We start from the raw sequence: 25,955 nt of genomic DNA, 5'->3' as shown, positions 1-25,955 counted from the left end.
TAAAAAAAAAAAAGAAAGAAAAGGAAAAAAAATAATAGTGTGAGTCCAAGAAATCTTAGAGATTTCAAAGATCTGTGAATCTGGAGACCTAAAATGAAAAGATGGCGAGATGCCTATACATAAAAAGAGTCCATGAAAATAAACTTGTGAGAACTTCAATATCCATCCATATAATAGCAAGGAAAAGTCTTATTTCATGTGGCTTATCAGAAATTTATCTAAAAAGAAAGCAAGAAAACTATTGCTATTATTTGCTTTAAAGAAATGAAAGAGACTTAAACATTGAAGTTGTAAATTTATTATGCATTAGGAAGGTTATTCACTTAAAAACCAAGAGCAGAGTACAAAAAGCCTGTTACCTCTTTTCAAGGCAGAACATGTTTCAAAATATATTTTTTTTCTTTTAAATGTATTCAGTCAGTACACAATCGTTTATAAAAGCTGTATATATATATATTTTTTCAGTCAATACCCTCATTATATTTATAAATACAAGATTTACACAGCACCCCATCAGGAAAAAAATTAAAACTCCTTACAAATATCTACATATATTTCATACATATAAAACATTCATAGGAGTGCTTCATTAGAGTTCGATGTTGTTCAATGGTCCTTTTAATGGTGCAGCAAAATACATATAAATTTGTATAGATTATTTCCCCCATAAAACGTCTCAAAAGTTACCGAGGGACTTGTAGTGAAAGTAGGCCCACTAAAGCATCACTCTTTCAGAAAGGAATTTTACATGAATGTTCCCATGAGATTCAGCAAGTGAGATAAAGAGATTGATATGAAAGCTAAATATGATAATAAATGCACATCACAGAGCAGTTAAGGCAGTAGTGCAATTAACGGGAACAAAGATTTCACAGGTCAGTTAAGGGGGATGGGGAGAGGGAACTGAGTAATAATTGTGCGCAAACTTGGATATATATTCCCTTAGCACCCAGTGATTTAGTCCCACACACTTAGGAAGGTTCACATTTACTGGGCCTTGGAGGCAAGGAAGTAACTTCTATTCATTGTACCCACCTAAAGACTTTTTTTTTTCCTTTGAAATCATTTCTGAAACCTTGAATTTAGTGGTTCAACATGATCTATATTTAAAGAACATTTTCTTTCTAAGTTATAGAAAACAGAACATCACTGCTCTCTGTATTATTACTGCCCACTGGCATGATGAATTTTGCTGTAGTTAAGACCTGGGAAGGATGAAATAATGCTGCAAACTGATGTTAAGATGATTCCCTTCCTAAAAGTGACTGTAAAGTATAGCCCCCTCCCCGAACCACGTGACTGAATGGGATATACATTCAAGGAAACTAGCAGAAACACAGAAATGACCCTTAACTATCTCTTGTAAAGGAAACATAGTCTAATTTAAAGCCTGCATGGTTTGCTTCAAGCGATTTCGAAAGGTTGTAGTCATCATGACTAACTGCATTTCTCCTTTTAAAGGTAGTCAAACTCCTCTCTCTGCTACAGAGGTGCCCTTTACATTGGAGTTTCAAGGTTTGGGCTCTGGACCACCATTAGAGGTGCATATCATTTGCAGATAAGAATTTCAAATCTTACCTTGTTCCTAATATATCAACAGAATGGGGGAAGTGGGGGAGGGTGAAGATCAGTCTCAAAAACTCAGCCCTGGTAAGGTGTCAATATCATCACCACAGGGTCCTATAATTTTCAAATTCTTTCAGCCCTTTCCACGGTTCTCTGCTTGCTGTAGCTCCCTCTTTCTGCAATGTGCACTGCTCAGGACGTGGATGTGCAGTCTGCCCCTAAGAAGAGAGTTCTCAAACACTGCTATCTTGCAGCAGGGGTTCAATGTCCTCATCACTGCCTCGTTCTGGGTTGGCGGGCAGGTTGCCACTGATGCTGCTGTTGTGCTTCCTATTACTGCTGGCTTTGCTATGTCCGGGGATGAATAAGGCAACCAGGAAAGCCAGGAAGACTGCAATTGCACCAAACAGGAACGGTGGGCCAGGAATTTTGGCTCCCTGAGATAGCCGGAGAAACAAGAAGAAAACAAGGTGGAATGGAGTCAACTGTACATGACAAAAATGTGTTCTTTCCAAATATCCTAAATCACTCAGATCCTTGCTTCTGTTTAGCATTTCTGTCTTCCCAAAATATATGAAGTCACACTTCTCATGTTTGTTTTCTACACTAAATGACTGCTCTGAGGAAGAAACAAAAATGGAATTTTGGGGAACCAAAGCAAGCTACAATATCCAAATTTTTAATAGACAGCTAGACTATTTCTTCATCTTATAGTCCCCTCATCTCCATCCCAGAAGTTCACGTCCGAAATTTCTGTTGTTGTTCAGTCGTTTTCAGTCATATCCGACTCTTAGTGACCCCATTTGAGGTTTTCTTACAAAGATACTGGAGTGGTTTGCCATTTCCTTCTCCAACTCATTTTACAGATGAAGAAATTGAGGCAAACAGGGTTAAGGGACTTGCCCAGGGTCACACAGCTAATAAGTGTCTGATGCCAGATTTGAACTCAGAAAGATGAATCTTCCTGACTCCAGACCCAGCACTCTATCCACTGTGCCACCTAGGAAGTATAAAATGAATTAATCTTCTACTTTATCTAACATAAAACTTCTGCATTATATTTCTAAATAAGGGTACCTATACTAAATGCTCAGAATGGGAAATGGTGTACCAAAGAAATATAGTAGTCTTCCAGTGTGAAGGATCTAAATCTGAGAAGTTAAATTATTTTAAAAACTAGATTGATTGAATGATTGAGGCTGTGTCTCCCCTATCTTACCCAGGCTGAAAGTAGTCTATGTCAATAATGATCAGCATGGAAGCTTTTACCTGCGAGGGCTGGAGATGACCCACTCCCAGTGGTTTACCACACTGGTGCTGGACTTAGTGTAGATACCCAATAGGTTTTAGTCATCCTGCAGCTCTGAAATCCAGGGATTCACCAGCCTCAGCCTCCCCAGAATCAGCAACTACAGGCATGCACCACTATACCTGGCAATAACTAAATTATTTTAATTGTGAATTAGCCTACCTTCAACTCAAACATAACTGACTACAACCTTCCCCTTATATGGTTAAATTACTGAAACGTTCCCTCCTTGTCTGCAAGGTACCTTTGAACACATGTCATTTTTACGTAAACTGTCTGTGTGTGTGTATACACATATAAGAACTATCCAAAAGTCCTGGGACAAAATTTTATTGTCATCTAGATACAACCAGTTTGTTATAAGCTATGAATTTATTACTAGTTAATTTACCTTACTGTCAGAATCCTGAATGGTGCTTTCTTCAGAACTCTGAACTGATTCCAATTCTGTTAACTCCACATGGAACAAAAAGAAGATGAAGCCATACAGTGCTGGTCCAAGGCCATTACACAGACCTCTAATTCCAGTTATTATTCCTTGGGCAACTCCTGCAGCAGAATAAAGGTAAGTGAGGTGACAGGTATTTTCACTGACAGGGTTCTATGTTTGCAATACGACTGAATCAGGTCTCAAAAGTCTGGCATAATATCATAGTCCTGTGGATTCTGTGACTTGCTGCCATGCTCCCTGATATCAGGAAAAAGAAAGGTTTTAAAAAGTTTAGCACAGGGCTTGGCACATAGTAAGTGCTTAATCAATGTTTACTGATTGATTATATACCCAGTCTCACTGCCTGGATTCTCCTTCATAAATCCTGAAGCAGACTAGAAAGTTAGTGAGGTCCATGGACAAATGATGACTGTTTAAGAATCTATCCCTCCTCAACCACCATCAAAAATCTCCAACAGAAGTAGCAAAACAATCTTTGGGCAATTCACACATAACCTATCTACTAGTTAACCACTCCCCTGACGGTTATAGTGAAGATCTGCAGAGCATATCAGAAGTAAAAGTTTCTGGAGCTTTCTGGGGCTGATAAGATGTCACCTAACAGCTTATGTTATATTCACTGAGCATAGTAAAACTCACAAGTCCTTTTCTCTGCTCACTACATCAACTTGGAAATACATCTCATTCCTTTTTCATTGCCTTTACTGACTCTATCCACAGTATCTGTCATTGGCCACAAACACACGGTGTCCTCAAAGGCTTTAGTAGCCTAAAACTTCTGGGACACCCTATATATCTGGATAGAAAGAAGGAACAGTATGTGACCACATTCTATCTGAACTATTATTAGTAGTAATACCGGTAGTTAAAAAAATAAAATAAAATAAAACTCACATTTATATGGCACTTTGAAGTTCACAAAGTACTTTCCTTATCAAAATAAGGATGTGATGGAGGGGAACCTTAAGGCATATTAGTAGGAACAGTTTGTAGCAAAAAAAATTTTTTTTAATTATAATAGTTAGTAATTACATTTATGTAGTGTTATAAGCATTGTATGATGCTTTATAAATATCTCACTTTATCTCCACAACAACCTACAGGGAGGTAGGTGCTATTATTATCCCTATTTTACAGTTGAGCAAACTGAGGTAGACAGAGGCAGTTAAGTGACTTATCCAGGGTCAAGAAAAGAATTAATAAGTGTTCGAAGTTACATTTGTACTCAAGTCTTCCTAACTCCAGGTCCAGTGCTCTAACAACTGCACCACCTGGCTACCTCATATACCTTTATACTTAAAATCTGCCTCATTTATCTTCCCACTGCACTTACTTCTTTCTGTTCCAAATGCTGACCAGCCTAACTCAATGCACCAGAATAAAGACAGGGCCCGTCTGGCCTGTTTCATGATGAAGAAAGAGTCTACGGTTACGCGCAAACCTGCAAAGACAGCAGGACTGCTTTTTTCGGATGTCCGAGTCCATCTCTTCCTTGAGTTCCTACAGATACTACCATTCAAGAAATGAGCAGCCCTACCTTTCAGACACGGCTGTCTCCTCCATTTGTTCCTATGCAAACAATCTCCTATGTGCCCTTATCTCATCTGGGCTGCTGAATTCTTTAATCTTGTCCCAAATTCCTCTACTGCTCAATGCCAGATTCCAGGATTGTTTTACATTGAAGTAAGCACCAAACGTGTCCTTGATGTCTCCTTATATCTCTCTGCTTCTGACCCTGATAAAGTCTGCTCATTTCCCATCCCTCTTGGATTTATTACATATCTACAACTGTATAACTATGCCATCATATTCAATAAAACTTTGAGACCCATTGCCATTTGCGAGTGAATCTTCAAGCTACAGTTTTTTATAATAAACTTTAAATAATTTACCTACTACTCAGACAGTGGTCTTTTGTGTTACCATCACAAGTTTGTATCCACATCATACTTTAAAATTACAAAGCATTTTACATGAATCATCACATCTGATCTTCACAGTAACACTAAGAAAGAAGTAGCACAAATATTACTATCCCTATTTGGCAGATGAGGAAATTGCAGCTCAGAATGGTAGTCAAAAGTGATTTGCTCAAGGTCACATAACTAGTAAGGGGGAGAAATGGAATTCAAACCCACGACTTCTGACTCCACGTGTAGGGCTCTTTCCACTACACTAAACTGCTGAACTGCAATAACTGAGAACCCCCTATAGTATGCAGGGGTAGGGAACCTGAGGCTCCAAGGCCACATGTGGCCTTGCAGGCTCTTGGGTGCAGCCTTTTGACTGAATCCAAACTTCACAGAACAAATCCCCTTAATAAAAGAATTTGTTCCATAAAACTTGGATTTAGTCAAAAGGTCGCACTTGAGGACCCAGAGGGCCACATATGACCTTAAGGCCACAGGTTCCCCACCCTTGCGGCCTATACCATAAAAGTATTTTCTGTATTCTTTTTTTTTTATACCTCCTCTAGTTATTACACTGAAGGACTGTATCAGAAGGTATCAGAAATGTCAGTGTTTGCAGCTTTCAGACTGGTAAGATGCCAGGTATATAAAAACCACAGCTTTTATTCAACTTTCATTTTATCATAATAGTATTGACAAGCATCTGTATTAATAAAGCAAGTCTAAAAGTGTATCCCAGGTACTATAATGGAAAGAGCAATCAAGACCCCATCTATTTGTTTCCGAAACTATAGTTGTATGTGCAGAGGGGTTGCTAACTTGCTTCTCTACCACTAGGTGGCGTGCGTTCGCTCTGTATCTAACACTGTCCCATCCCTCCTTTTCAAGAACTGAACTGATTTATCCTATTTGGGTAAATCCTTACATAACTGCCTGAAAGGAGCACAGAAAATGTTTTGCCCTACATGTTTATTTTTTTTAGCTGATGTGAATAGTTTGTCTAATTTCTGTCCTAATTCAAATATGCAATGGAGTCAGAAAATAATAAACTGACTACAATATATACAATCCAATATATACAATCAAAGTTCTGACCTCAGCCCCAATTTCATTATGGATATTTCCAGTATCATAGAACAAAGAACATTATTCTTCCATATAATAGGTACTCTCCACTACCTGCCAACAATTAATTTGGGGGGGAGGTGGGGATAAGGAATAGGAAGAATAGAGTAAAAAGGGAAAGGTCTAATTCTGACAGTATTAAAAGTTAGAGAGGAGGAGAGAATATTAAATCATCAGTGTCTTGATCCTGAAGAACTTGTTCCTTCATCATTTTATCTTTAGAACAGCCTTTACATCTTACTTCAGGTTTTCCCCATTTGTCTGTCACACGCAAATCTCAAACTGACCTTTTCTCTATCATAATACTCTGGAGCAGGAGTGGGGAACCTGTGACCTCAAGGCCACATGTGGTCTTCTAGGTCCTCAAGTGCAGCCCTTTGACTGAATCCAAGTTTTACAGAACAAATCCTTTTATTAAGAGGATTTGCTTTATGAAGTTTGGATTCAGTCAAAGGGCTGCAACTTGAGGACCTAAAGGGCCACATGTGGCTTTGAGACCGCAGGTTCCCCACCCTGTTCTAGACCACTATGTGGTATCTGCTGCTACTGGCCATATCCTCCTCTTTTCCTCCCATTCCCATGATACCACATGGGAGAACCCTTCCAGGGGAATTTCTCTGTATATTCCTTTATTAACTCCTCTTTCTTTTCCCAAACCTTTAATAACCTCAAAGTTCTGTCCTTAGCCCTCTCTTGTCATCTCTTTGCACATCCTCCCTTGCCGATGCCATCAACTCCCAATGCTTCAGTTACTGTCCCCACATGAATGACAGATTCTAATCTCTGTGTCAGGGCCCTACAATTTCACTTAAGAACACCAATCCCACATCTCCAACTCCCTACTAGACATTTCTACCTTGATGTCAATACCTCAAAACCCAATATCCCCAAAACAACTGACTCCAAAACAAGCCCTCTTCTGACTACTCTGGATTTCGGTCAGCTGCACCATTCACATTCAAAACCTAATTGGTGTCTGACTCATCGTTTTTTCTCCAGTCCCAAAGCCAACCATTTAAAGAGTACCATCAATTCCACTTCTAATTCTCAAATTCAATCCTTTCATATTTAGAGATGGAAGGGGCTTTTGAGATCATTTACTCCAACACCCTCATTTTATAGTTGAATAAAATGAAACCCAGAGGCTGTCTTGACCAAGGTCACATGGCAGCAAAGCCAGGAAACTGAACCAAGGTTCTCTGACTCCAAATCTGTCACTCCTTCCAATGCCACCTCCCTCCTTTCTAATCTCACTGTTAACTACCCACCTGGACTACCTAAACAGTTTATTAACCAGTCTTCTCTCTTTTACTCTCTTCTGCCTTCAATATATTTTTTACACTGATGACAGATTATATTTCCTCCGTATACACAAATATGATCAAATCAGTCCTTTACTCAAAACAGTGAGTGGTTCTCCACTAACAACTCTGCCTAGTAATCAAAGCTTTCTATTTTCCCAGTTATATCTCATATTATTTCCCTCCATACTACCATACTAAAGTGTCATACTTTTATCAGACTTAAATACCAGGCTAACGTATCATACTACGTAAAAAAAAAATAACAACAACAATAATAGTATTTATATAGTGCTTTAAAGTTTGCAAAGTACTTTACAAATATAATCTCTTTTGAGCTTCACAAGGACCCTGGAAGGTGGGTGCTATTTTCATCTCCATTTTACAGAAGACAAAAACGAAGAGGACAAAAGTTTAGTGATTTGCCTGTGGTCACACAGTAAAGCATCTGAAGTGGGATTTGAACTCAGGTCTTCTTGACTCCAGGTCCAAGACTCTCCTCTTTTAAGACCCAACTAAAATGCCATGTCCTCCATCATTCACAAAAATTTCAAGCACTTCCTCCCCCCAAATGGAAATAATTCTCCTTTCTCTGACTTCATATGCATCCATCCTGTAATTCTTCTAGAGTATCATAGTCCACTCTATAGGAGTTATTACAAAGTATTACATACTTGACTGTGTTGTATACCTTTTGCAACTGTGTTGTATCGCTACAAGATCCATCACAGAAGGCAGAGCCCATATCCAATCTCTGTATTTTCTCCCACGACCAAGCACGACGCTTTGCACTTTAAAAAGGTTATTGAATAAACATATAACACACCTCTTTTTCTACTTTCTACTCTCTCTTCCAACAACAACAAAAATCTTTGTTTCCCAAGTCAATTAGCAGTATTTTAAATGACATGATCTTTTAACAAACAATATCACCTTATCTATCATGATCCATATTGATTTAGAAGACAAAGCTAATCAAAAATATGAGTAGTTATTTTTGATGATAAAGAGTGAAAGTGAGAATTCAAAATTGAATGGAAAGGCAGGATAGCTCCACTGGCCTTTTTAATATTCAAAACTAGGGAATATAGTTTTTATGAAAACATGAAAAGTATGAAAGCCAAGCAGAAAACAAGGCAGGTAACTGGAGGAAAAACAGTTTTGCAGCAAGTTGATAAAGGTCTCATTTCCAAGACAGACAGGGAACTGATTCAAATGCATAATAATAAAAGGTCATTTCCCAATTGATAAATGGTCAAAGGATATGAACAGGCAGTTTTCAAATCCAAGCTATCAATAGCCATATAAAAAAAAATTATCCAGATCCCTAGCAATTAGAGAAATGCAAACAAAAGCGACTCTCACCAATAGGATTGGCAAAAGTGACCCTACAAAAAGGAAAATGATAAATGGGGGAGGGGGAGGGGAGAGAATTCGGGGAGGGAAAGCAGGTGCTGCTACAGGAAAACGGGTACATTAACTCACTGTTTGTAGAACTATGAATTGACCGAGCCATTCTGGAAAGCAATTTGGAACTATGTACAATAAGTTATTAAACTGTGCATGTCCTACAACCCAGTATTACCAACCCTAGTACAGAGAGATCAGAGAGAAAATGGATTCGTACATACAAAAATATTTATAGCAGCTTTCTTGTGGTGGCAAAGAACTGGAAATTAAAGGTGCTAATGAAGTGGGAAGTAGCTAAACAAATCACAAGTACATGAATATGATGGAATACTATTGTGCCATAAAAAATGATAAAGAGGACAAAGAAACCTAGGAAGACTTTTATGAAATGATGCAGAGAAGTTAGAAGAATGATTGCTACAAAACCAACATGGTAAAAACAATCAGCTTTGAAAGACTTAAGAATTCTAGTCAACACAATGACCAAGCATGATTTCAGAAAATTCATGATAAATCATACTACCACTTCCTGAAAAAGAGGTGATGAAACCATAGTGCCTACTGAGATATTTTTTTCTGGACGTAGCCAATGGGAAATTGTTTTGCTTAACTATACTAACTTGTTACAAGAGTTATATTTTATTTTTTCAATGAGGGAGGGAAGGTGGAGAAAAAGGAAGACTTTCTAACCAAAAGCTGAAAAACATTAAATTCAAAAGAAAATATGTTGGGGATACTCTTTGATCTAGTAATATTAAAAGGACCCAAAAAATGTACAAAAATATTTATAGCAACCCTTTTTGTGTTAGCAAAGAACTGAAAACTAAAGAGGTACTCATCAATTGGGGAATAGCTGACCAAATTATGGTATATGAATGTAATGAAATAGTATTGAGTTATAAGAAATGATTAAGTAGAAGGTTTCAAAGAAATCTGGAAAAACTTGTATGACTTGATATGGAAGTAAACAGACCCAGGAGAACGATTTCTAAAAAACAGTAATATGGTAAAGACAAATAATTTTGAAAGACTCAAGAACTATTGATCAACTAATATTTCAAAGGACTCAAGATGAAACAGGCTACATGCCTCCTAACAGAGAGGTAATAGACTAAGGAGGCAAATTGATATACACATATGTTTATATGTATATGTATACGTATACGTGTGTGTATATTTGGAGGGGGAATGAGGATATGGCCAACGTGGAAAATTGTTTTGCTTGACAATACCTATTTGTTACATGGGTTATGTTTTTCTTTTTTCCGAGGGAGGGGGTAGGGGTAGGGGTGGGGGAGGGTGGGGAGAGGTTAAAAGGAGAAAAAATAGATCTTCATTCAATTTTTTTAAAAGTAAAATTAAAAAGCAAAGAAAGAGAATGGAGGGAAAAAAGTCAAGCAGGAAAACAGAAGCTAAAGAAACCAGTATATAACTCCACAAAGTTAAAGTATATGAACTAGCCAAGCAATCCAAGACATATAAACAGGAAAATTAATTGACCTCACCTTGCTGGTCTGACTCTGCATTTCGTGAAACAAGTGCACTGACCGCTGGAAATGTAATACTTGACATGGCTGCTACAGTTCCTGCTGCCCACATCATCCTGCAATGATAATATGTCACTGTGTGAACAAATACTCCAGTCACATAGAAACTCAAAGAATTTTCCTCCACATTTCCTCTATACTGGGGAGTGAAGGAATACATGTAATTTGAGCTTCCCAGTGTGAGTTTTGTTTTTCATTTCTTTTGATTCTTTGCTTCTCCTCTGGAAAGACATAAGCTCAATGCAATGGAGCTCTCTTCAGCTTACATTCATCATGCTTTCCCTCTTATGATCTAATGAGCAAATTACAAGAAGGAAATTCTTTGCTTTGTACCTTGAAGTTTCCAATCTTCCCATTTCCCTTCAGGCTACCTCATTTGCTTCTACCCACCTACCAAGCCAAGAAGGAATCAAAGGTGAAATTTAATGCTGGCAGGCTAGCAGAATTCACAAGGACATATTGTTGAAGTGTAACCAGTGGAAATGCTGAATGAACAGATCTGAAAATTCAGGATAATACACCAGATTCTTCCAAATGTACTGCCTTTAGCCTCTAATGGCTAGCACTGGGATCCCCAAAGAAGGTAGCAATTAAGGGCAAAAAAGGAAGACTAACTCTAATATTAAGAAGGAAAACTAGTCCCTTTAGACTAGACCTTTTCTCAAGCAATTGGATTCAAGGACCCGGAAACCAGGTCCTTATTTCTGGCTAAAATTGGTGGACAAATGATATGCACAACCTTATTAGAGAGAAAAAAAAAAACTCTTGCTCCCTTCATAAGGTTTACAGTTAAGAATAATGGGGTTTCTATATCACCCAAAGTACACAGGTCTAGCCCTAAAAGGTAATAAGGGGGAAATAATGAAGTTATAATGAAATGCTACATATTAAAAACAATGGGAAGGAATTTTTTTATTTTCTAAGATAATTAACGATTCATAGAAACAGAGAATCACACGATGACCACCTGTATTTATGCCTCCAAATTGGTTCAGCAAATATTACTTAATGTACCAGAATTTCTGTGTCAAGTATATGCAAAAATATGTATTATAAAGGAGCAGGGCTAGCTCTATCAATACAACAAACACAATTAGCAACATAATAAACTAGAAGTCAGGCACACAATGAAGAGCTGATGAGGAGAAAAATATGGCAGTGTTTTGACCTTGTAGTAATCAGTAAGATCTTTCTGTATTGCAATCTAATTTATTAGGCAGTGTCTTTAGTATCAGAACATATATGATCTATTTCCTGAAGAAATTTAAACATTGAGAATAGGCAAAATGTTTAAAAGACCTACCCCTCGAAAAAAAAAAAAAACTTGAAAAAATATAATACATAAAAACATCTTTTTTTAAACAAAATTTAAATGCAATAGCACTATTTTTTTCTCAAATTCAAATTTTATAAGAATAGCAATATGGACTAGACTTGTGGTTTCTTCTATACAAGGAACTTCCAGATGAGGAAATACCCTCTACAAATGTAGGTCAGCACTTCCACTACAACTTATATCCTTATTGAGTAAAGACATGGAGAGATGAAGTGGTTCAATCAGTCAGAGGTGGAACTTGAAGTCAGCTTTACCTGGCTCCCAGACCACCTCTCTGTTCACTACTCCACACTGTCTCTCAGCATTTCTTTTCCTTTCAAGTTCAAAACTTACAATCCTGTAAAATCCTCAATTTATCTAATCCCTAAAGTTGTATTATATTATAAAATTTGCATGTATGCCATTTATGGAAAGCCTTTTCCCATTCTTAATTCCCTAAAACCCAAAGATCATTCACTTCAAGCTAAAGCTCTTCTAAAGGGCTTATTTAGAAATACATGACTACCAGAAATGCTAGATCCTTACCATGCCTGGGATCCAAAACCATACCAAGCCAACTGGAACATCTGAAAACCCAACCCCAGGAGAACAGTGTTCTTATTTCCTATTGATTTCATCAAGATGCTAAGAAACACTGTCTGAAAAGCAAAAGAGAAAACCTGTGAGAAAACCACTTTAAAACATTTCAAGTGATTTTCTGCTTTATAAACAACATGGATATCACAGAATACTACCAAATTAGGCTATAAAGACAACAACAGGCATTTATGTAGTGCTTTAAAGTTTTCAAAACTGCACACACACACACACACACACACACTCATTTAAGATGATGCATAATGCTGTGACTCAGGATACTTAATAGATAGGGTCATATCACCTCTTAGAAAATGATGACTATTTGTTCAATTCCAAAGGTTCAGAGTTTAGATACCTTCTGAGTTTTGCCAGGAAAAAGGATTCAAAAGCTTTTCCTTATTCTGGTCCCTCTGCACCTCTCTAGTCCAGGGCTAGCCAAAATATAGCTAAACATTCTTCTTCTAATGCTGAACAGGAATTCATTAGTCATTATGATCTAAAATTACATTTCTAATTACCTCTGAAGAAATGTTGCTTATTTGTCAACATTTATTAAGCATCCATATGAAAAAATGAAATTGCATGGAGTGTAACTAGTTTTACAAAGCAGGAATTCAATAAATTAAAACTCTAGTGAAAAGACAAATATAAATATATCTATGCCAATAGTCCATATAGATACTTCACATTCCAAGGATCCATGTTTTTGTTAATATGAGTACTCCTTCCAATAACCCAGATCGATAAACCCAGCTACAGCTTGTTAAAACATGGCTTTACAGAGTTTCTATGGTAAAAGAATTCATCTACATACAAACAACTTGGTGATTAGCCTTAATTCACGGTGTTTGGATGAGGGAGACGGCATTTGTCAAGCTCAAAGTCCTTTCAAGATGGTAGAACCTGTAAGTTTGTGCTCTGCTGGCATAACCTTTTAAAAACCAGAGTCATCTCCATTCCACAATGAGGCTCTGAAGGAGGCCTCTAATACACATATCTTACCTAGAGAATCTGAGGTGAAAAGACCTTTGAAAATATCTGCTTAAGACAAGAAAATTGATGCATGTATATGATAGGAGTACTGAAATAGAGCTGGAAAGTAGGTATTTTGGGGTTAACCAACTAACTGAAGTTATTATCGGAGATAGGGACAAATACTGGATCTATTATTGCATTCATATATGGAATTCCCAGTTGAGGATACTTCCTCTAATGCAGGTCAGGATCTTCTGTATATAAAATCTTAAACAGAGATTAAGTGACATGTCCAGGATCAAATAACCAGTTTAAGTCAAAGGGAGGACTTGAACTGCCTAAAAGTACTCCTGGAGTTCTCTGTCCATTACACCAGAGTTGCATAAGACTCTCAGATGGCTACTGAAACAGTACAATTCAACACAGTTAATACTAATTTGTGGAGTACCACAGGAATTAGTTTCTATTTGAATTCATCACTGAACTCCATGATACCTTTTTATTATTAAGAATAAACCAAAAAAAATCTCAGTCATTTAAATTAAAACTTAATTTGATTTACAAATGCAAACACTCAATCTTCTGAATTTAGCATTTTACACAAAGAATATGACATTTGCATTTATTACATTTAATTTTTTTTAATTTGTGAATTTAAAGAAATCAACATGCACATTTCCTTACACAAAGAACAGAAGACTGTACATGCAATGGTGAAGCTTTATCATGTACTTTTTTAAGTCTATATTCAATTTAACATAGTAGGACCAATAATCCCCTGTTTGTCAATCATTTTAGAACTTCCTGCTTGTAACTATTACCCCTCCTTTTTAAACCCACCTCCTTTGTCTCTATCAGTTTCTCTGTTAGTTTTAATGTATTTTTTAATTTTATTCTTATTCTGAATTTAAACATTAAATAAAATAGGCAGTTCTTTATAGTCAATCAATCAAGAAGAATGTATTAAACACCTACTAGGTGCCAAGCACTATACTAAGTGCTAGAGACACAAAGAAATTCAAAAGACCATCCCTGCCCTCAAGAAACTCACAATCTAACAAGGGAGAAAATATTCAGATATGTACAAACAAGCTAGGTAAAGAATAAATAAGAAATAATCAAGAGAGGAAATGTATTAGAATTAATATATTGTAGAAGAGGCAGAGAACTGAACATTAAACTGCATAGAACATACTCTTTTTAAGTCTGTAAGTTCAAAGTGTGGTGCTCACTCCACCCTCTCCTCCATATCTGTATATTCTTCTCATGCATGTCAATTAAGAGAACTAGTAAGTTTCTTCCCTGCTTCTTCCTCATTTCTTCCCTAGTGTATTTTATTTTCTGTTCCTTTTCTTTCCCCTCATTAAACCAAACAAAACCATACCTAGGGCTCATGTTTTTTTTCCTTAGCTCTTTCTCTGGCATTCAAATACTGGGTTCTGAAGAGACACATTTCTTCTCCCCTTACTAGCATATAAGCAATTCTTCATCAGTTGGTCCCAACCAACTGCTCAAATGTATTTACCTTTGTCTCTGGTATTTGCATTTCAAAGATTCAACCCAGCTGTGGTCTTTTCATCAGGAAAGCTTCAAAGCCCTCTTTCATTAAGGTTCAATTTTTTTTCTCCCACAGAATTATACTCAGTCTTGGCAGGGTAAATTATTCTTGGTTGTAAGCCTTTTGTCTTTTGGAATACAGTTTTCCAATATTTTCTTTCATTTAATCATAGCTGCACCAGAATATTTAAGTCATCTGTGATCTTGACTGTGATTCTCCCTTACTTGAATTCTTTCAGTTCTGGATGTTTACTGTATTTCTTTTCTTTGACCTAGAAGCTCTGGATTTTGATAAGGTCAATCCTTAGTATTTCAAATCTGGGGTTTCTTTGAAGAGGCTTCTGGTTTTAATAGGCCTAGCCAGTTTTCCATTATGCTTCTTAAAATATGGTATCCAAGTTCTTGTTTGGTCATGGTTTTCAGGGAGACAATTGATTTGTAAATCGTCTGTTTTCTAGGTCAGCTTTGTTTTGTTTTGTTTTGTTTTTTGGCGAGGCAATCAGGGTTAAGTAATTGCCCAGGGTCACAGAGCTAGTAAGTGTCAAGTGTCTGAGGTCAGATTTTAACTCAGGTCCTCCTGACTCCAAGGTTGGAGTTCTAGGGCAGTTTTTGATAAGCAGATACATTTTATACTCGTCTATTTTTTTTCCAACTTTCTGACTTTGAATTTTGACTTCTAATGTTTTTGTTCTCTCATGAAATCAGTTAGTTGTTTGTTCTACTCTATGTTCAGCGAGATCACTATTTGGGTAAGGTTTCCTATCTTCTGTTCTAAGTTAATTTTTCTCTTTTTTATTTGTTTCTTGAAATATCTATTTTCTTTTAATCTTGTTTCATTTCTTTCAGCCACTCTTGGACTAGCCTTGTGGATTAGTTGCTAAGGCCCTATTTTTACTTGTGATGTAACACTCTTTTTTTTCTAGAATAATCACTTGATTTTGTCTTCACTCATAGTATTTCTTCATTGTGTTTAATAGTTTTTTCTGTTTGCTCTGCATTGAGTTTCTGGATTGGGACCTTTTGCCTTTACATCCCAAGTTGGTTGAACACAATGGCTAGTTCATAGGAAGCACTTAATAACTACTTGCTGAGAGCAAGGTTCTACCCCCTCACCACTTCCCACCCTTTCTCTTGGATGGGGTGGGCAGCCCAGCTTGGGCCTGCTTCCCCTGCAGACTAGAAGCCAGGGCCTATACACTTTGGGATAGGATGACTGAGACCAGGCCTGTACTCTACCATAGTCCATGCTTCTGCTTCTTCTACTGGTGGCCTCATGTAAGTATTGGTCTTGTCCCTTTTCTGCCTCTTCATCATATAATCCCACAAAGGAATCTGGTTCCATCTCCTGCTATTGTCCTGACAGGCCCCCATCAGATGCTAGAGGTTCTAAGATATTTGCTAGTGTACAAGTGGGAATTTTCTGTAACCTTTCCAGTCACCATCTTAGTCAAAAGTGCACTTGTCTTTATTACTAATGATTTACATACAAAAACTCAAGTCCTGTGACTTAAGTTCAGCACCTTTTCTACAGTACCATGCTGCAAATATTTTATCCTAGAGGCAACCTAGAGTCACTGAAGTTAGTTGAGTAAGGGAGTCACATGGTCAGATCTACCCTTAAGGAAAATAACTTTGGCAGCAGCTGTGTGGAGAATAGAATGGAGCTAAGGAGAGACTAAAGGGACAAGACCAGTTAGAAGGCAATTGTAATAACTAATATGAGGGATGATAAGGGCCTGAATTACAGCAGAAGCTGTGTGAGCAGAGAGAAGGTGCCAGATATGAGATATTGTAGAGGTAAAAGCAGCAAAATGTGGCAAATGACTGGGTATATGGAATGAGGGGTAGTAAAGACAATTTAGGACAATTCTGGGAATTACAAATCTAGGAGACTTGAAGAATGGTGGCGCCTTTGAAAGAAATAGCAAAATTTGTAAGAGGAGTGGGCTTGGGGGGGCAAGGAAGAGAGGCAAATTCTACTTTGAACATATTGGGATTGAAATGTCTCTGGGAAAGCCAAATACGTTAGCCTATATTCTGTCTTTCAATGTGTTCACGATCCCATTGGTGTGAGTATATTCTGTTACAAATCAGAAAGTATCTATGTTTCCTCACCCTGTGGGATTCTTGTCTGTATTCCCTTCCATTATAACCTTGATAAAGGATCTACCTCTACAAAACAGAAAATAGTGAATTTATCTGAAAAGAAAGGTGTATCTTACCTTCTACAGTCCCATGTTTATGATACATATGGGAAAAGGGGAAATGAATCTTGCCAATTACTCATATTATACATATACTTCTAAAATCTACTACAGTTCCTCAAATTTGGGGGATTTCACTCTTACTCAAATTTCCTTCCCTCTTTGAGCTTCAAGATAGTCTTTCTTGGTAGTAATATTATTTGGCAAGACAGATTTTCACATACACAAAACAGAAGTAATGTAACTAAATCACATAATCCTAGACAGGCTACTCATACTATCTGGAGATTCAAGGCCTCAACTGTTATAAAATCTGCCTTGAGTTCGCAAGATGTAAAGGTCCTGAAGAAGTTGCAAAATGTAATCTGAAAAAAACTAAGAAGCAATACAATAATTAAATACCCAATAACTTCAATATGCTATTGAAAGTGTTTATTTTGACACTTACCTGAGCTACAATGGACAGGATTCCTACCATAGCAATAAATGCTGCAATTTTAGCTGATCCAAAACCTATAATCTGAGAAAGTTAATAAAAAAAGAAGATATTAGTAATGTTAATATCCTAATGGTAAAAAAAAAAGCTAATTATTTTTTTCATCCACAGGAAAACAATGCTGAGATAAGGTTCACTAATGCAGCATCTAAATGACTAACCAGAGAATTCTGAGATTTGAAAATCTAAACTTAAACAGGGTTCATTCACAAGGTGTATACATGAAAATTATTAAATAAAGAAAAATATTCAATGTGTTTTTTAAAAATATAAGTCTGCTCCTTCTTGTTTTAAACTTTTTTGAGGGGAGGAGACATTCTTATGAATTCTAGTACAGATATCAAATTATTAAAAGACATAGAAACCATCTGCCAGTTTAACCAAAGCATTTGCCAGACAAATCCTATAATATCTTATCAAGAAACATCACATACATGGATGAAACATATATTTTAAAGGTCACTGAAAATTGTTTTGGCTGGAAAATTAATCACCTTACTGCTACAAACAAAAACACAGGTAATATTATTATGAAGTAAATTAGGCACAGGGTGGGGGAGGGGCAGGAATAAGAAAGAATTTGGAACTCAAAAAGTTTAAGTGAGTGTTAAAAAATTTTTTTGATGTAATTGGGAATATGTAATGAAATAAATAAAAATTTATTGTTTTTATAAAGTAAATTAGGAATTATTCTACCATAGAAAAGTAAAGGGCAGCTAGGTGGCGCAGTGGATAGAGCACCAGCCCTGAAGTCAGGAGGACCTGAGTTCAAATCCGGCCTCAGACCAAACACCTGATACATACTAGCTGTGTGACCTTGGGCAAGTCACTTAACCCCAATTGCCTTACAAAAAAAAAGAAAAAAGAAGTAAACCAACAAGTTGGGAGGTCCGGGGGGGGGGGGGGGGGGGGGAAGCTGTCTTCACTCTCTAAGACATCCCAGGACAAGTTAAAATGAATGCAGATCTGCAGATCTACCAAATGCTCATATCTTCTAACCTCACAGCTCTGGAGCTGTTAAGTGAGAGAAGGTGAAAGGATTATGGCATATAACATAAAATCCTCTAGCATTTAAAGCCCTTATGGAACAACTTGGATCCTCCTATCTTTCCAGTCTTCTTAAACTTTAATTCCTTCCATATGCTCTACAATCCAGCAATACTGGTGTCCTTGCCATTTCACTGGCTGTCTCCAATGTCTGGGATAATCTCTGCCCTCTTCTCTGCCTACTGGCCTCCTTGGCTTTCTTTAAGACTCAGCTCAAATCCCACCTTCTGCAGGCCCTTTCCCCCTCCACCTTCCTAAAAAGAAGATGGGGTATCCAGGTTACATGGAAGAGAGAACATAAAAATAGACGTTTAAAAAGCACAGAAAGTTGTTAGTGCATTCCAGGGAACAGCATGGAGGCAGGTATGGAAGCTATTAAAAACCTCCTTTTTAGTTTAACTGGAAATACTCAGAAATAAATATTTCTCTAGTCTAAAGACCTTACTCTTTTGGAAAGTAAGTAAAAAGTCAAGAACAAAAGCTAAGGCCCCTTGGGAAAATGGATTATAGGTAGTTACCAAACTTACAATTAGATCATTAATTTCCCCATTAACTTTCCCTGAAGGAATCAGAGTTATGACCCACCTAAAGACAAAGGGAGAAAAGAGGGGAAAGAGTTAATAAGCATTTATATAACTCCTACTATGTGCCAGGCACTGTATTAAATGTTTTTTTACAAATACTATCTGACTAGATGGAATAGAATGTTAACCTTAATCTGTATTTTATCATATTGTAACCATCTTCTTGTTCGAGATTCTTAAAAATGTTACTTCAAATCGTTTTTTTGTTAGAGATAAAAATTCCAGGGTTTGAAGGGACTCTGCTAGCTTGGACATCTCGGTCTGAGCTAGAGATGTTTGCATTTAGAATAATGATAAATTAATAAAAATTGTCTCTGGCAGACTATTGCCTAAAACACAGAAAACAGAATTATTTTTTTTCTTCAACAGGAGAGAAGGAGAATGTCAAGTTCAGAGAACACCAAGTTGACCAGTGTCTCTAGAATGCATAAAGATTAATGTGAATAAGTATGGAAAAGAGGGCTAAAACCAGATTGCAAAGGGCTTTAAATGTCAAGCTATGGATTTTCTATCTTAGCCTGAAGAATTCTGAGACAGAAAGGGACATGTTCCAATTGTATAACTCTGTTTTAGGAAGTCACTTAACCTCCTAATAACAAAAAGAAAAGGAAAAAAAGAGTTTAGGAAGCTCTGTTAAATATAATCAAGGGGAGATACAGGAAGCAGAAAGAACAATGACAAGGGAATTCAAAGAGCTGAGGTGAGAGGTATGAGGGTGCAAATTAAGACGATGGCTATTCAAGAGTGAAGCCAAGGAAAAACAAAATATTCAGTTTGAAGGGATGGTCAACAGTGTCAAAAGCTGTAGAGATGTCCAGAAGATTGAGGACTGAGAAAGGACTAGCAGATTTAGCAGTTAAAAGATTTCTTAAATAACTTAGGGGAAAGAATTTCAGAAGCCAGATTACAAGGAACTGAGAAACAAGGAGATGAAGAAATGAAAACAATGACTATAGAAAGCTTACCCTAAGTGTTTGGCTGTGAAAAGGAGGAGAAATATGATGAGCAGGCAGATTTCAGAAAAACCTGGAAAGACTTGTATGGTCTAATGCAGAGTGAAGTAAGCAGAACCAGGAGAATGTTGTACACAATAACAGCCACGTTGTGCTATGACTAATATTGATAGACTTAGCCCTTCTCAGCAATGCAAGGATCTAAGACATCTCCAAAAGCCTCTTGATGGAAAATGCTACCCACATCCAAAGAAAGAACTATGGAGTTTGAATGCAGATCGAAGCATACTATTTGCTATTTTTTCCCTTCTGTTGTGTTTTGTTTCCTCTTTCTGGTGGTTCCTCCTATTGGTTCTAATTCCTACTTACAACATCACTAATGTGAAAATATGTTTAATAGGAATGTATATGTATAGCATATATCAAATTGCGAGCCATCTTGGGGAGGGACGTGGGGAGGGAGGGGGAGAAAAATTTAAAACTCAAAAGCTTATGGAAGTGATTGTTGATAAATCAAAATAAATTAATAAAGTTTTAAAAAAAAAAGGAGGAGAAATAGCTGACAATAAGGAGACAGCAGGAACAAGGAAAGGACAGAGGAGAACTGGGCATGTTTTATAGGTAATATGGAAGAAGTCAGCCCATAAGCAGAAAATGGAGACAAGAGACCTTGGGGAGAAAAAGAGAGGAGGAGGAGGAGGAGTGCAGAGAAGAGGATTAAAGAAGCTGGATGGGGGAGAGTAACACAGGGTTGAGTTTGGGTAAGATACGAGTAGCAAGAGGACAAGGAAGCAAAGGATTCCAGGGTAGAGGTCTCATAACTGAACGGTTTCTCTACAGGGTTGTTGTTGTTGAGTTGCTTCAATCGTGTCCAACTCTTTGTGACCCCATTTGGGGTTTTCTTGGCAAAGATACTGGAGTAGTTTCCCATTTCCTTCTCCAGCTCAGTTTACAGAGGAGGAATTGAGGCAGACATGGTTGAGTGACTTGCCCAGGGTCACACAGCTAGTAAGTGTCTGAGGGTGGATTTGAACTCATGAAGATGAGTCTTTCTGATTCTAAGCCCAAGCCTCTATCCTCTGCTCCAGCTAGCTATGGGGCCCAGGAGTATAAGCTGCAACAGCAGGAGAGAGAGGGATGACTAACCGTCACAATCATGATTCAGAATAGATTAAGAAAAAGTGAACCAGAGGAAAAGCTGGAAAGATGAGAGCCTGTAATCAGTGAAAGCAGTTTGCTTTTCTGAAACAAGCTCTAAGGTCATGGCATCCCCTTCTACCTTGGGTGTCACTTCTATAAAACTTAACAAACTTCTAGAGAAATTTAACTTATCTGGAATATAAGCTTTCAGATAATTTTTAAAAGTAAGATGTAGTCTTCCCTTTTTTCGCTGTCTGAGGGCTATTTCTGGCTGGAATGATTTTTACCTTTTAAAAAATTTCTAATCCCCTGTTCTTGTGTTCTATCTGTGCCTAAGTGTTTCTTTCAGTGAAAGCAGACTTAGAAATTTTCTCTATCCATTTTTTGCAGAAATAACATAAGATGAGTTCTGACTCTGACCCCAGAGGAAAACAGGCTCCACTTAGGAGCCTATACTGGAATTAAGGTGATAAACATCGACACAGCTGGCCACCCAGGCCCAAGGACACAACGCTATTGTCCTTGGGATGCAACACCAGCTTAGGCTCTCCAGCTAGCAACAGGTTCAGCCACGTAGCCAAACTACTCTGTAATCTCTGAACTGAAGGCTGGTTTTCAAAATAGTGAACACTGACTGATGGGAAGTCCAGCAGTACGGGTAGGATCAAAAACCCTTCAATGTGATAGGTATAGTAGAGGAATTTGATTACCAGGGACTTTAACAGCAAGATGGTAAATGGGGCATTGGTGTGTTATGGCTGACAGTTTGGTGTTCTACCCCTTTCACCAATCTGAGGTATTGGTGAGCCCTACCATACTCAAACAACTCAGGTATTTGAAGATTACTCACCTGTCTCAGATAGAGGAAGAAACTAGAATACTGCCCAGCTTCAGGAAGGTATGAAAGAAAGACTGTGATACAGATCCGCAAGACTGTGGAATCTTTTCCCACTTTCTTCAGAGACTGAACAGGAGAAAAAAAAAGAAAACACACATGTAAGTATACTGTCAATGTCCATGACACTGATATTCCCCAATATTCTACAGTTAGCACCAATGCTATGATCCCTTAGATAAATAAAGAGTAGTAGATAATAAAAATAATCAGGGTAGATAAATCAAGAGCTGACTATGTTACAAAAAAAGAAACTCATGGAATAATGTATCTTAATGATTACTCCACTACAATCTTTTCATCAGAAAAATAAGTCAATGGTAATGACTCAAAACTTTGGAAATGCTTGTTTTGGGTCTTTCGAAGATCCAGAATACTCTATTTTCTGTCTGTTAAATAGTATTTTTGTGCCCCATGCTGAAAATCAGATAATAAATTCTGAAAAGGCAAATACCCTTGGAGACTATCAAAAAAATCAAAAACCTCTCCTTCACTCACCATAGAGTTAAAAGCAATAACCAGCAAGGCAGTTTCATTACTCACAAATTCACTTTTCATTCATTATTTGTAAAGAGAAGAACAAAGGAACCATGGCAAAAGGAAAGCCACCAGAACCCTAACGCAAGCCATTGGTGACACTTTCTCTGCTTTCTCTTTATCCTTGAGGCCATTTCATGTTTTAATTAAAAAAAGGGCAAAGCTCAAATCCTGTGTGGATTCAGCCTTACATTCACTGATTGTCAGTAATCCATCCCCTACTTTTCTCAGTGGAGAGATACCCAGGATCAAGTAGCATTAGTCAGGGCTGTAGAAATTTTCTTGATTCGTATGGCAAGGGTGCAAATTATGAAAATCAAACATATGCTGTTTCTTGACTGATAGAGTTTTACCGCAAAAGGGTCTGCCTGCTCCCATGAAATTGAAGGTCCCCAAGAAGCAGGCCTCATTTTTTCAGACAGAGATTCTGGGACAGCTAACAAGATAAAGCAGATATCCAAGAGAGCCACCACTGTGGCCACAAGCACAACCGGGTTATCTCCATAGCTGGCAGACAGATATGCTCCAATAGCAGGGCTGGTTACCAAACTTGCTGCAAATGTGGCAGAAACCTGCAAGAAGATGCATCCAAGAATTCAGTGATTCCTAATCTTTTTCAAACAGCAACACTTTACACTATTAACTTGGTTATTTTTAAAATCCATGATACCCCTTCCTTCCTCCTGTAAGTATTTTACAGCATATATGTCTATGAGCATAATATATGCATCTATATACATATACACATAGAAAGCAGTGATACTTTAAGTGAATTCAAATAAATTTTGTTCTGAACATGGTCTAACAAGTCTAACAGGAAACACTATAAAGTGCTACATGCTACAAGTAAAGGGTTGGGAATCTTGCTAACATTAAAAATAATCACCACAACAATGTCCAGAATCTTTCAGTAAATTTTTAATTAGGTTAGAAAAAAATCATAACATGTAAATTTCACTGGAAACTATTTAATTTATAAGTAAGCCAAGTTCTTTCCTCTTTATTCCACTGCTTTCATTTTATGACCATTTGGGGTTTGTTGAATATTCCACTAAAATGAGAGACAGAAAATGAAACATAAGCAGTTCAAGGGGCAGCTAGGTGGCACAGTGGATAGAGCGCCGGCCCTGAAGTCAGGAAGACCTGAGTTCAAATCCGGCCTCAGACCAAACACTTAACACTAGCTGTGTGACCCTAGGGCAAGTCACTTAACCCCAATTGCCAAAAAAAAAAAAGAATATTTGAAAGTTGGAAAGGCTGATGCTTTCAATTTACAAGGACTAACTATATTATGGATTTCAATTACCAGCATTACTTTTGTCTTCTACTACCAAAGATAAAGGTTGTGTTGTGATTTCTCTTTATATTATGTTCCTAGGAAAAACTGGAATTCCAACTTGATTTTTGACATTCAGAAGTACATATTCAGCAAATAAAGCAGGCCACAGTATGACCCATCACCACTGAAAGACATGGCCTGAGTCCATCTTTACCTGTAAGTATAAGACAGCAGTACCTATAAGTACAGAAATCACATCCTAGATTGGCCCCAAGCACATCCTTTGCATATCCAACCCCTCGACATCTTCCATTTTCTTTAGTTTCGTTTCTAAGAATTCCAAAGGAGCTGCAATCTAGACTAACTCAAGAGACCACATTTAGCCAAAATGACAACAGAAGCTCTCAGAGGGCTCAACAAATGATTATTTGTTCCTATCTGAGATCAGCATGTTTTGAAGATGAAGCTTCAGTAACTGACTTTCTTTCTCTACAAAACGCCTATGTGAGGAATCCCTTGCAGATCTAAGGAGGACAATGAAATCTGCACATACTCCCTATAATTTTTCTTCTTCATTCCTGCCATTCTCAGTATCTCAATAATTTTTTCTTTTGGAATAACTTCTCCATTAATTGATTTCTTCTTCACAAGCTTCTGAATCATTACCTTCTGTGTGGCATTCATAATCTGACCCCCACCTAGTTTTGCTCATACTCGGCCTTGGAGCACATGACTCCGCTCCACTCCCAACACGGCTCAGTCACACTGACCCTCTTGATATTCTACCACCCCATGACCTGCCTCCATGCCTCCGCAGAGGCTAGGTCCATGCCTGTGATATACTCTGTCCTCACTTCTGCCTCTTAGAATCCTTTCAAGACTTTGCTCAGGTGTCACCTTACACATGAAGCCTTTCCTAACTTTCCAGCAGCTAGTGCCTTCTCCTCAAAATTAGTTTATAAATTTATACACGCATTGTCTCCTCCTATAGAGTGGGAGCTCCCTGAGGGCAGGTACTTTCATTTAGGTCTCTGTATCCCCCAGCACCTATCACAGTGTCTGGCACATAGTATATGATTAATAAGTGCTTGCTGATTGTCACTTCCCACACAACAACCCATTCTCACTGCTCCTAGCAGCTGTCTCATTAGCCCCAATGACCTTGACCTTCACCTCTCAAAGCCCCAGATGCCCCCCATCTGGCCTCAGTCCTAACTGGGCTACTGTAGCCCCACATAGCTTGGGGCGTCCCTGGCTCAGTCTGCATCTTCCCATGTCACTGTACCCCTAGGTTGGGAGTAGGCAGTGAGGACTGGGCCAGATGCCCCAAAAAGCCCTACTGGTTCCTTGGCGTCCACAATCACCCTAACCTCCTCAACCCTGCTGCCTCTGCCTCCCTGACTGTCTCTGCCACATCTCACAACCACTGTTGCTCTTGGACCAGATCAGTACCTGATGCAGTCAATCTAGTTCCAGTTAGGAGCTAATGTCCTTAGCTACTCTGGCTCTACCTGCATCTGTCCTTGTTGCCACTGCTACTGACTCCTTGGAAAGAAATTAACAGGGTCAAAAGCTCCCAAATCTCACCCTAAAGTCATCACCATAGCCCAGATAGAGCAGCCTCTGGCAGGAACTGGCCATGCTGGATGTTTGGAGACCTCAGGGCCTGTTTTTGTTTTCCCATACCCTAAATGAACACCTTTGTACACTCCATTAGACATATGGCACCCTTAACTGATGTCAAGGACAGCCTG

General features: G+C 37.9%; 1 protein-coding gene across 1 annotated transcript in view; it reads right to left on the bottom strand.

The window, feature by feature from the left end:
- Positions 1-282: 282 nt before the first annotated feature.
- MFSD14B (major facilitator superfamily domain containing 14B) overlaps positions 283-25,955 on the bottom strand; it is a 76,756-nt gene continuing 51,083 nt past the window's right edge. Inside the window, exons 6-12 of the mRNA XM_027874966.1 lie at positions 23,276-23,494; positions 22,341-22,454; positions 17,719-17,790; positions 12,481-12,593; positions 10,578-10,675; positions 3,267-3,424; positions 283-2,003 (exon numbers count right to left, since the gene is read on the bottom strand). Of these exons, the coding sequence (XP_027730767.1) occupies positions 1,800-2,003; positions 3,267-3,424; positions 10,578-10,675; positions 12,481-12,593; positions 17,719-17,790; positions 22,341-22,454; positions 23,276-23,494 (978 nt within the window). The 3' untranslated portion in view covers positions 283-1,799. The remainder of the gene's footprint in view (positions 2,004-3,266; positions 3,425-10,577; positions 10,676-12,480; positions 12,594-17,718; positions 17,791-22,340; positions 22,455-23,275; positions 23,495-25,955) is intronic.

The sequence above is a fragment of the Vombatus ursinus genome, unplaced genomic scaffold (assembly GCF_900497805.2).
Source record: "Vombatus ursinus unplaced genomic scaffold, bare-nosed wombat genome assembly UNPS02014807.1, whole genome shotgun sequence".
Taxonomy (NCBI): domain Eukaryota; kingdom Metazoa; phylum Chordata; class Mammalia; order Diprotodontia; family Vombatidae; genus Vombatus; species Vombatus ursinus.
The sequence above is the reverse complement of the archived record's forward strand: the minus strand, read 5'-3'. Positions and strand labels throughout refer to the sequence as shown.